Here is a 13,242-nt window from a genome sequence, read left to right on the forward strand (position 1 = left end):
CATGCAGTCCTATCACGCGTTATCTTCATCACCTCTGGTAAGCAGAGAGCTCCAAAAGTCCAACGAAGGAAATGTGTTCTGCACGGTCTTGGTTTTCAGTTACTGTCATTTTATTCAGATAAAGTACACCTTAATAAGTCACTGAACATATATACCTAGTTTCCTTATAATGCCACTTTTTGTGATTTTTTTTTTTTTACACCAAACTTGAGACTATTTTAAAACTTGGCAAACTTCTAACATCAAAAGTAACAGTGTTAGTTAAAAATGAAAAAGGGCTCTAAAAAATACAAGACATTCAAAATATCTCTGTTGTAAAGTTAAAATTATCTTTATATAAAAAAGACATGCATACCATTTTGAAATCTTTAATTGATATATATATTCAAAGTTATATACAGAAAACAATGTACAAGAAAAAAAACAGAAAATTATATACATCAAAAACCATAAACTGACAAACGTGCCACTTCACCATGTTAAGATCTTCAATAGTGAACTGCTGTGGTATTATAAAACAGTCCATTGTACGTCTTTATGTGCAAATATCTAACAGAAGACGACCACCAGCCAATGTGGCTTTGACAGAAAGGCAGCCCAACAGACTAGTCAGATATTCACTGGCCGGTCAGCGTTACCTCATTCACATCATGTATATCAGTCTTTTGCATCACCTACTCCATCTGCATTAATGGCAAACATGGCTTCTGCTTCTGGTAGACAAGGAGAGTCATAAATCTTGCATATTCTTGTTTCTCCACGTCCTTTCCTCAAATACAATCTGGGCAGAAAAAAAAAAAAAAAAAAGAGGTAAACTTAAATTTACTCCTTCAACTTTATCCAATAAACATTTTTCACATATCTGAACTCTTGTATTGTATGTTTTTGCCTTGTGTTGCTATGAATTCTAAGTTGTTAGGTTTGTTGTTGTGTTATTTAATTAAACACCGTATTTTGTTCAAGCAGTGTCTGTGTTTTAATATAAAGGACAAAGTAAAAGTCTCAATTCCTTAAAGTAGCTTTTCTTGCCATTTTTCTAGTGGCACAGGATGACTTTTCTGATTCCTTTTTCTCAGTTTATTACTCCATCATCTTTAACGTAAAGGCGACTGTCCGAATCGCCTTTCACTCACTGACTGCTCTTTGTTTACACTGCAGGATGTTTGCTGCAAAAGAAGAAAAAGCACGCTGGCTCAACTTCTGTAATACCTTGCGTAAAGGAGCACTACAAATAATTACCGTAAAGCTTAAAAAGGCAGGAGCTGAAATATTGGTTGTGTGTTTGATTTTTTTTTTTTAAACCGATCACCGATTGTTTTTGTTTAGTGAAAAATCATCAATTTTAATTGGAGCATCCTTACTAGTAATGACATTACTAGTGAATATCAACACACATGCTATGGACGATCAATGCCCTATCCGGGGTTGGTTCCTGCAACAACCCTAATCTCAATTAAGCAAATATGGACTCTAAGCAATTTCTAAGGAAAATATTAACAATGATGACATCGGGCGGATGGTTGTTGCAGGTTTTTTAAAAATCAATTCTGTGTAACACTGAACACCTTTACCTTGTAGTTGAAGCATGTGCAATAATGTTTCCTCCAATTGGTTTTTTGGGATCAGCAGAAAACATAGCAGCACCGTCTACCTGTGCCACAACCTGGTTTGTTATTACAACTGCAACACCAAACTTAAAGAAAGCAAAGAAACAGGGTTAAACACACTTGAGGTTTGAATGTACTGTTGGAAAGTTGAACTAATTTTTAAACTCGAATAAAAGATATTATGTACTGCCTAGGTAAAACCGAGAAAAAAGAAAAGCGTTCTCTGCATTAAAAACAAGCATGCACAGTACTGGCAGATTTTTTTCAGTGGGATAAAATAAGTAAACAAATCAAGAAAATAAATCAAACAAAATACAAAAATTTAATAAGAAGGAAAAACTAAAAAAACAGATCGGAAATCTTTTACATTAGTAGCACATTACCTCATCAGCCAGTCGTAGCAGCATACGCAGAAACCTGGCCAAATGCATCTGCCTAGCAGAAAGCTCCCCTCGTCCAGAATAATCAGTCCTGTATAGGGCTGTTGCACTGTCCACTATGAGCAATGCATACCTGTCAACAGAGTTTTGCAAATATTTTTACCCAAAGAACTTCAATATTCTTACTCACACACCATGCTTAAGTCTGTCATTTTAGATAGTCTATATAAAATGTTCATTCTGCAGCACTGCAGTGTAAAGCCTTTATTTGAACATTTTCCTAGGCCAGTATGAACTTATTTAACCATTAAGCATTATTAATGCCAAATATACATATTAGATAATAAAGGTTTAATCATTAATTGATCATTATTAATCTCTACTCTTCTTTGCTTTCTTTTACAGTTTTACGTCACTGCCACCTGATAAAAGATCTGTGCAGCCGCCCTTGATGGTGGAACAAAAGCGAATACCCCAAAGTGTTGACAAGATCTTTGGCACTGAAATTCGTAAGACAAAGCTTAAACAATAAGAAAGCCCAGTGAGGGTGGGGTGGTCTTTGCCTTTGAACCCCTGCAGATTTTGTTTTGTTTCCAGCACCTTGCTGCCCCTGGAATTTTTTTTTCTTCTTCTTCCCCCCTCCCCGCCATTTGACCATACCGACTGTACTTTCTAATACATGTATATCTACACTCTAACTGCATACAGATTTGTTCTTACCTATTTTTAAATATGCAATTTACTCATTTTTTTTAATCTCTCTCTAACTTTTTTTTTTTTATCTTTAAAAACACTTTTAGCTACCTTTTTTGCATGAAGATGTGCTATAGAAATAAAAGTCATGGCTGTTGTAATTATTAGCCCCGATTTAACAGAAAATGTGGTGAAATTATATTGGATGGCCCACTTCATGTATTTTAATTTTATTCTTACAATGGCCAAAGTTTGGACTGAAATGTCAAAAAGCACACCAATGGCAATGCAGAAAATAAAAACTAACTATAAAATGCTAGTGTCGTATTTTTAAAGTAATAGGAAAAAAAAAGAAAAGCCAAACATTTGGAGGGAAAAAAAAAAACCTTTAGAAAAGTTTAAATCCTAAAAGCATTTTCATAAGAATTAACCATTTATTACAATAGCCAAAATAAAATCTTAACAGGAATTTTATAACCATACACAAAAAAGAAAAAAAGTTGTTAAAAATGTATTCTTATTTAAATATATACTATACCTGGATTCAGCCATCATTGCAGATGCCTGATAGAGTAGCTGAGTTTGGTGGTCTGTGTTAAATGCCCTGGCATACGCTACATTATCTAGAACATCACTTCCCGACAGGCCATACCTGAAAACAGAGCAGGATGACAGAAAAATTGGGGAAATTAGAGAAAAATTGATAGGGTTATAAATTCCTTTAATGTTATATTTAAATGTTTTGTACCATCAATAGCAGTTTTTAGGGTCAAAGAATACATAGATTTCACCCTTACTACTGTTGCATTTAGGCACATTGTTATATGTCATTGACATCTTACAAACTTTGAAACTGTTACATCTCTAAAAACTAAATTAAACAAGTGTGTGCCATCATTACACCAGTTACAAATTATAACAAATGTATAAATTATAGAAATTCATTTATATTCAAACATGAAAGTGTGAAGATTTATGCAGATTTCAGATAGCTTTACAAGTTTCAAGTACACCCTACAAGTAAATGCACATGCGTAGGACAGCTTATGTGATGGAAGGACTGTCCAGGGTTGGTTCCTGCCTTGCATCCCCATATTGCTGGAACAGGTTGTCACTCCTCACCTCCCTAAACTGGACCAAGTTAGTCTGAGAATAGTACATTTTTTTTTTTTTAAACATATGCAAGAAGCTCAGCTGGAAACAAAAACAACATACGGGCAACAAACCAAAGTTCTGAACAGTCACACATTTACGATCAAGTTGATACCATTGACTATACAGAACTGTAAAGAAATGTTACCTCTATTTTGTGTTCTTTACAAGTTAAATTTTCCTTTAAATACTTACAGTGCTTCACAAACATGAATTGAGATTATGCAGATCTGAGAATTAATTGTAGTACCTACGATGACATATGTTGACCTAACTACTGACAGTAGAGCATTGCTGGCAACAGTGGTTTTAGGAACAATTAAACCTCTTTCAGTTCTGAAAGAACACAACAAGGCACAGCATGCCACTGGTCAGTAGTTAACATCACGGATAACAGACAGACGGCTCACTCACATTCACAGCATCCTTGATGTCATATTTACCAATGACCATAAATTGAATCTCAAACATTGTTAGAGATAAGTCTGAAATGCTAATAATTGCTGAATTAGCATGGCAGAATGTTTCATTAAAATATTCTGAAATGGCACGCTACCAGAAAAGTATGTGTCAAGAGTGGTAAGATGTTTGCCTCTTTAGCATGTTGCAGACAGCTTAGCTATGTAAAAGTATATTCAGAAGATTGTGTAGAACCTTTGAAGACAGTCCGATCTGTCACCAGTTTTCACCAGGATAATATCCAAACTCATAATGCGGTCATATCTCAGAAATAGATTCTCTGATCAACTCCAAACAGTAAAGCACTTTGTGGAACATTCTTGAATGCTAATTAGACAATTTTTCAAACATTCTGAAGACTAAGGCCTTGCTAATGAAACAGCGACACAATCCTTACTAGAATGTAACAAAGAACACCCTGCAATACGTGTATGATTTCATGCAATGACATACAGGTGCCTATATTGCCTACTGTTGGTGATCTACCAGTACTAGTAATCCCTTAACGTAGCCTACCTAGCCAATGAACTGTCTACTTTCAGGAATCAAATCTTACTAGGACACCACTTGTTTCATATACCATTTTTAATTATAGCTACTATTTGGTGAAACTAAAGCAACATTTCCCTTGGGATGGATAAAGTACTGTTTATTAATTACAGTAAACTGATTTTTATGAAATCATAAAATATTAATAAAGACTCACCTCTCAGCAACTGCAAGCAATCTCTCCGGACGAAAAGTACCTTCTGTGTCGATGTACATCGCTTTGCCTTCACCACCACCTTGGTCAATTGGCAACTGTTAAGGTAAAGATAGACAAAACAGTAAGCCATTAAACCTCTGTAAAAACATTTTTGAAATTTGTACTGTGATGTTTTACATTTAGTGAAGAATTTTCCAAAGCAATATGTTTAAAAATGGCAAAACTGGGTATGACTAATACGTCCAAGGAAGTGGTAAATTGTTTAAAGATATACTTATTGGATTATTACCTGGCAGGTGACTGCTAGTGTATGACACAGTTGTGTTTTCCCAGTGCGAAACTCACCAAACATTTCTGTGATTGAACCAGTTTCAATTCCTCCTAAAAAAAAACGACACAAACACAAAGAAAACACAAAACATTAACACCAACAAATAAGGGCTCTCGAGTTCAGCAATAGTTTATTAGTACCACTTCAAAAGGTAATAAAATGATAGATTTCACAATATTTGCAAAAATATTTTAACTTCAATTAAAAAAAATTAACATGTGATGGGGACCTGAAGATTCACTCCTATAAAATTTCCATAAATTTCATTTTAGTCACCTCCAAAATCCTAAGATACCTAGTGGCATATTCAATAACTACACCCTACTCCTTTATTATTCACCGATTTTGGGTCCCTCCTCAAATTCTGGAAATCTATACAGCTGAAAAGCAAACACATCGTCAAAAAAATGTTTGTTCCCTCAAACTAAAATGATGACACAGCTAAATGATTTAGCTAAATCTGCTAGAACTGACATTTTTTTCCATATATTCCTGCATGTTGAATAGCTATCAATAGCATAACATGGAAAATCAAAATGCACAAAATGTCCATGTATGCTTAACCATGTTCAAAGAGATGAAATAAAGCATTAAACTATTTATACCTTTAACAAATATTCATTTTACATGCTGTAATTTATGAATTAAATGTTTAAATAAATATTGGCTCCTAATATATATATATATATATATATATATATATATATATATTTTTTTTTTTTCCCCATTACAAAAGAGGAGAAAGGAGGGGAAAAAATTACAGTCAACAACACAGCTCTGTCTAACCATAGGTTAGTGTCTCTTTGAATTCAAACTTAGTCCAAACAAATACTATGACAAGAATAAAAGTAAAATGTCTGAATGAATACAACAAATGGTTCACGGACAAACACAATCAATGCATGAATGCAATGACTAATCAAGTGGTCTTCACTGCTTACATAAATTGTGTCAAGTAAATAATAAATTATTAAATGTGCATTGCTTGTATTTCTTACTACATAAAAAAACAAATATCTACCCAGAAGTCTCTAGCAGACTAAAGTATCTAATGGAGTATTGCGTATTAATATGTACAAAAATCAAGTTTAAAACACTCTGTCAATCTGTACTTAAAGTATTCTATCACTTCATCTCAGTTAATAAAAAACGGCATTTTTTGTGGCTTCATTACTCATCTTACCCTGGAGAAGCTTGTCCAGTTCTTTTGACCCCGTTGAGATCTGTATGATTTCAGATCTCCTTTGATGAAATTCCGTAGCTGTTGTAAAGCCCATTGGTACAAGTTTTGCAGCCTCTGCCTGTAACCACCAATGAATTTCAGTAAATGACCAATAGGCTCAGAACACAATATATACAAAGATTAGTTCCAATATACAAGCTGTTACCCCATCTATGTAAAATATTTTATAAGAAAAAGCAAAATGACAAATATGTTAATAGGAATAGAATTACAATTTTCCATTAAATCTTAAAAATCAAAATTTTAAATAATTGTAGGGGACTTGGGATTTAGAAAACAACAACAAAGAAATAAGCACTTTTGTTTAGATTCTTGTTACACCAATAATTTCAAGGCACACTTTCTTCAGGTATTTTGGAAACTATCAACAATTTATTATTCCAATTAAGTAGAACAAAACACACACAAATAAGTGACCCTGCAGTCACAGCTTACCAGAATTTTTTCAGCCTTTGCTTCACTGATCCCTTTAATATTAAGAAGCTCTTTTTTTGGTGCATAGGCAACAGCCTCCACAGTATGGAAACCAGCATCCTCTAACTTTTTCACATCGTTTGCACTGATGCCACATTGCTGACAAAAAAAAGTAAGCTGAATTACTAATATTTGTATTACAAATAAAAAAACATTAAACATACAACACAATACATACGTAAATCTTTGACTATAGTGATCTCTGGAGATTTCAAATGTTATTAATGTGACAATCATTAAAACATATTTTGCACTTTATCATAATTTAATAACCCTATGATTTAGGAACCAGCAACAAAGTCCTTACATGACATAACCATTTTGCACTGAAACGACCCACAATGCAGGTTAAGGAGTCATCTCTTAGCTTTGGTGCAAGAGGTTTATTTAGTAATAATTAATCTCTCCTCCATTAAAGACCAGCTGGTTCACTAAATTTACTTTATCAATATAGACACAGCATACACATAGGCTAAATGTTTTATAAAGTAAAGTCAACAACTAGATCCAAGAATAAGCGATGCAGTCAGACTTAACACTCTGAGCTCTGGCAATTGAAAAGCTGGTAGTTAAAATGTTCTGACACGCAACTAAAGTTTATTTTCAAAAAGCACAAACTGTCAACTAACTTATATGTCACAGATACCAAGCCTAAAAATACAATGTTTATACCTTGTCATTCAAGTGTCTTTACTTAAAAAAAAAAAAAAGGTAGGGTAGATATTAACAATCAAGCAATATTTTTCAAATACTAACAGTGACACCTCATTAAGTTGGTGTCAACATGTCATTTTAAAAAAAAAAGGAAACCGAATTACACTTCCTTGATAAAAATAACCTGTAGACAAGAGTAAAATGGAACAAAAGCTGGTTTCTAGCTGGACAATTGGAAACTTCTATGTATTACAAATGTACACACACATTTTTTTTTAGCTTTCATGTTCTGCCACTTAGTTTTATAATTACAAAGTGCAATACATACAGAAAAGAAGAATTGAGCAAAACAAACTAAACAATATTACATATCAAAATCAAACCGAACACCCATTCCCACCATTTATTTAAGAAATCAAATGAGAGAACGCACTACTTTGTCAGTCACGGGTCTTGATAGTTGTGAGAGGCCTGGCATGTTTAATAATGTACAACGTTAATAAATCCCTGCAATATTTAAAACATTGTAGTTTAAGATATCTTTTTCACTATGCAATATTATCTCATGTGGCAGAAATCCCCTTCCTAACTCTACAATGTCAAAATGTGGTACTGTCTCAAAAACAATTGTCAGAGCAAGACAGATGACTAATAACATCAGTCACAAGTACAGTCTTGGTCTGGTTTCATTTTAAATAACCAAAGTGAGGATAACAAAAGAAATATAACCAATTGTATCTGAAATGTTGTAAATTGGATAAAGGTATTAGTCAAATAAATAAGTGTTAATATGTACATTATTACAGTATAATAAATCATTTATATGCATATGAGATAAAAAAAATAAAACTCAAAATTTGCATTAAGCTATGGACAATCAGCAGCGTAACTATATTTATTTAAGAATGTTACAAGTTTGGCAAGAAATACATTCACAATACAGATAAAGGATAGATCTGCATCACAGAAAAAGTGTTCTTAAGAAACCTCAAGTCTGCTCAGAGGCTGAGGCCCAAAATTCTCTTCTTCCACTTCTGTGTTGTCTTTGCTCAGCATCTGCATAGCCATGATTTTGCTGCTGTACACACTGAGAAAGAAAAAAATTGGAATGCATTGTTAAAATACTAGAAAGAAAGACAGAAAGAAAATCCCATGCAATGCACGGCAAATATCTGATTTGTATAAATATAACAAAATACTAATTGCATTAAATATTTCTGACACATTACACTAATTTTTAAATCAGATGTAGATCATTTAGTTTAGGGAGGAGGAGCCATTACTACAATCTAATAATCAGCTATGGCGTTTCAAATATACTTCAGCAATACGCTCAGCTAGTAAAGTTCAAGTAAGTTTCTGATATTACACACCAGTGCTACCAAAGCATTAACCAAGGATAAAAAGGTGCTTTTAATTTCTACTGCCTTTTAAAATGAGGTTCTTCACAGTAACATACCATTAACGTAAATGTGGATCTACTCTTGTGTTTTAACTTTAACTGTTTATTACACACACAACATTTAGATAGATAGATAGATAGATAGATAGATAGATAGATAGATAGATAGATACTTTATTAATCCCAAGGGGAAATTCACAATTTTTTCTACCTCACATAAATGAAACCGACCTTTGCTTAATTTAATACATTGGTTCAGGGTTTTTTTGTTTTTGGTCAAGAACATGAAATACAGAATGGTTCCCAATTAGAAAAATGTAAAGAAAATTTTACCCTAATGCAGTGGTCCCCAAAATCAGTCCTGCGGACCCCCGTGGCCATTTTTAAATGGATCCCTAGCCTAATTAGGTGAGCTGTTATTTCCCAATTTCTGCGATTTGGGGTCAGTTTGAAATTATAAAGTTAGGTTTGATAAATGTTTACTAACATGTACTAAGCAGTTAACCATTATATATTGGTTGCTTGACTTTGTAACAATATTTTTGCCCTGCTTTTCTAGGTGATCTGGTTATTTAATCCATTATTTACTAATTATTGGTTCTGACGCTCAGGTAGTTGCAGCCTGTCATCATTCAGTGTCGTCTGCTTAGCTGGTTTTTAGTTTTCATCATTAGGATACAACGAAGGGAGCAAACTACACATAAAAAGGACAGGGGAAAAGGATTAAGCATTTAAAGCTACAGGAAAAATAAAAACATTGCTAAATGTCAAGTGCAAAAAAATATTACTGTGCTTTTCTGAAATTCAGAAGAGAAAAACACAAGCTACTTAAACGAGACGAGGTCTGATCATTGATCGCGAATCCGGGTGGAGTAAAAACCTGTAATCCCAGTGGGTCTCCAGGACTGAGATTGGGGACTGCTGCAATACAGCTATCAAGTTTAGATAAAGCAATTCAAAAGACCGTTTCCTCCACTCGTTAAAGACATACAGTCCGAACAAAGACAGTGTCAAAAGTTAATCAGAATCTTAAAATGCCATTTAATTTTCTAAACTCCGTTATTTCTCTACTGAGCTACTCCTAGTAATCCCAAAGACTGCGCTCTTGCTCTGTATATTTAAGACTACTTCATGCTCTATACGGTATTTAAAATTAAACTGCACGAAAGCTAAACAGCCCGAATAATCAGCTTGCTTTCCTTCATCCTTTCTTTTCACGGATTTACTTCTCTCAGTCATCATTACAGTCAATGGCGGAGGGCCTTGAAATGATCCCTTGTGGAATTCCACACTTCTTTGTGCATTATAGTTCAGCTGAAGCGCGACACTCATCCTACAGCTTTAGCCTCGAAAAAATCCCAATGCAATACATAAAGTGACTCAAAACTAATCGAAAAGTTAAAAAACACTTCTAATAAAACGAACATTTATTACAAGCCTGGACTGAACTTAATCATCTCTGCCACCATTTCCAAATTACTGGTATCAACAAGATGAAATCTTTAGATTTTAAAGGAATGATTAGGAAGCAAATGATAAACTGCGGCAATACGTTTGCGTGGGCTCGATAACAGTGGACATCGCGGCCTGGTAAACTATCCTTCTCTACATAGCCTGACATTACAGACATTTAATGGAAAAAAGACATACTAGTTATGCTATTATTAAGTATTTGTTAAAGCAGTATCAAGTGCAATTAAATTCTAAACGTAAAATATAAAACGTATAGTACCTTAGCTAGAAAAGATAAACAGCCGCAAACGCCCAGCCTTTGAACGAGTCTAAAACTCCCGCGCTCGACGTGACGACACACAAGTACTACAAACAGGAAGGACGACGATAGCGGACTACGGGACGCCACTCGGGTCAGAAAGATCCGTCCGTGTTCTCATTAAAATACCGTGTAGTGCGATCAGGGGGTAAGGTTAACGGGAATATCTTACTAAAATCCCCTAAATTATGGTAAATTAAGAAAACATAAAATTAACCCTAATGGTGGTAGACATCACTAATATTTGTAATAAAAAGTATTTAAACACAGCAAGTGAACGCTTAAGTTTTAGTTCCAGTGTGTGTGCGATATATACAGTACTGTATATGGATCTACAGGCGTGATATGCAAACTGTAACGGATTCAGTTCCTTGGCCTGAGAAGAACATATGCGAGTTTGGAGTTCATTGTTGTAGGCGATAATCATTCAAACAGATTGGACTTGCTGTTTTAACAGGGACAATGGTGAACCTTTTAAAGCACGTTGGTACGACAGACTGGGTTAAAGAGAGATTAAATATTACCATTAACACCGGTGCAAGCTGATCAGCACAGATCTTTAAAACACATCCTGGAATGGCATACAGGTCTGTGAAGATCATTGGATATATGATAGGTCTTTGATCTGCATAATCAGTAAGACCATAGATTTATTCTTTTCATATATGTTCATGTTTTTACTACTTTATTGAGACTCTGAAGCAATGTTAAAATCTGTATTATGTAAATGTATTACAAGTAGGTTATTTGACAGTACACACACACACACATATACATACATATACACATATATACACATATATATACAGTGGTGTGAAAAACTATTTGCCCCCTTCCTGATTTCTTATTCTTTTGCATGTTTGTCACACAAAATATTTCTGATCATCAAACACATTTAACCATTAGTCAAATATAACACAAGTAAACACAAAATGCAGTTTTTAAATGATGGTTTTATTATTTAGGAGAAAAATCCAAACCTACATGGCCCTGTGTGAAAAAGTAATTGCCCCTGAACCTAATAACTGGTTGGGCCACCCTTAGCAGCAATAACTGCAATCAAGCGTTTGCGATAACTTGCAATGAGTCTTTTACAGCACTCTGGAGAAATTTTGGCCCACTCATCTTTGCAGAATTGTTGTAATTCAGCTTTATTTGAGGGTTTTCTAGCATGAACCGCCTTTTTAAGGTCATGCCATAGCATCTCAATTGGATTCAGGTCAGGACTTTGACTAGGCCACTCCAAAGTCTTCATTTTGTTTTCTTCAGCCATTCAGAGGTGGATTTGCTGGTGTGTTTTGGGTCATTGTCCTGTTGCAGCACCCAAGATCGCTTCAGCTTGAGTTGATGAACAGATGGCCAGACATTCTCCTTCAGGATTTTTTGGTAGACAGTAGAATTCATGGTTCCATCTATCACAGAAAGCCTTCCAGGTCCTGAAGCAGCAAAACAACCCCAGACCATCACACTACCACCACCATATTTTACTGTTGGTATGATGTTCTTTTCTGAAATGCTGTGTTCCTTTTACGCCAGATGTAACGGGACATTTGCCTTCCAAAAAGTTCAACTTTTCTCTCATCAGTCCACAAGGTCTTTTCCCAAAAGTCTTGGCAATCATTGAGATGTTTCTTAGCAAAATTTAGACGAGCCCTAATGTTCTTTTTGCTTAACAGTGGTTTCGTCTTGGAAATCTGCCATGCAGGCCGTTTTTGCCCAGTCTCTTTCTTATGGTGGAGTCGTGAACACTGACCTTAATTGAGGCAAGTGAGGCCTGCAGTTCTTTAGACGTTGTCCTGGGGTCTTTTGTGACCTCTCGGATGAGTCGTCTCTGCTCTTGGGGTAATTTTGGTGGCCGCCACTCCTGGGAAGGTTCACCACTGTTCCATGTTTTGCCATTTGTGGATAATGGCTCTCACTGTGGTTAAGCTGGAGTCCCAAAGCTTTAGAAATGGCTTTATAACCTTTACCAGACTGATAGATCTCAATTACTTCTGTTCTCATTTGTTCCTGAATTTCTTTGGATCTTGGCATGATGTCTAGCTTTTGAGGTGCTTTTGGTCTACTTCTCTGTGTCAGACAGCTCCTATTTAAGTGATTTCTTGATTGAAACAGGTGTGGCAGTAATCAGGCCTGGGGGTGGCTCTGAAATACTCAGGTGTGATACACCACAGTTAGGTTATTTTTAACAAGGGGCAATTACTTTTTCACACAGGGCCATGTAGGTTTGGATTTTTTCTCCTAAATAATAAAACCATCATTTAAAAACTGCATTTTGTGTTTACTTGTGTTATATTTGACTAATGGTTAAATGTGTTTGATGATCAGAAACATTTTGTGTGACAAACATGCAAAAGAATAAGAAATCAG

The 13,242-nt window shown here is 34.9% G+C and overlaps 1 protein-coding gene across 1 annotated transcript; it reads right to left on the bottom strand.

Moving 5' to 3' along the window:
- Positions 1 to 352: 352 nt before the first annotated feature.
- rad51 (RAD51 recombinase) lies at positions 353 to 10,954 on the bottom strand. Its single transcript, XM_039741953.1, has 10 exons — positions 10,834 to 10,954; positions 8,687 to 8,786; positions 7,007 to 7,144; positions 6,512 to 6,629; positions 5,287 to 5,378; positions 4,998 to 5,092; positions 3,219 to 3,332; positions 1,991 to 2,120; positions 1,572 to 1,693; positions 353 to 781 (listed from the first exon to the last, which is right to left on the bottom strand). Exons 2-10 carry the CDS (start codon positions 8,765 to 8,767, stop codon positions 658 to 660), a joined length of 1,014 nt encoding a protein of 337 aa, XP_039597887.1. The 5' UTR covers positions 8,768 to 8,786; positions 10,834 to 10,954; the 3' UTR covers positions 353 to 657.
- Between the last annotated feature and the right edge of the window lie 2,288 nt (positions 10,955 to 13,242).

Source organism: Polypterus senegalus, chromosome 18, assembly GCF_016835505.1.
Source record: "Polypterus senegalus isolate Bchr_013 chromosome 18, ASM1683550v1, whole genome shotgun sequence".
Taxonomy (NCBI): domain Eukaryota; kingdom Metazoa; phylum Chordata; class Cladistia; order Polypteriformes; family Polypteridae; genus Polypterus; species Polypterus senegalus.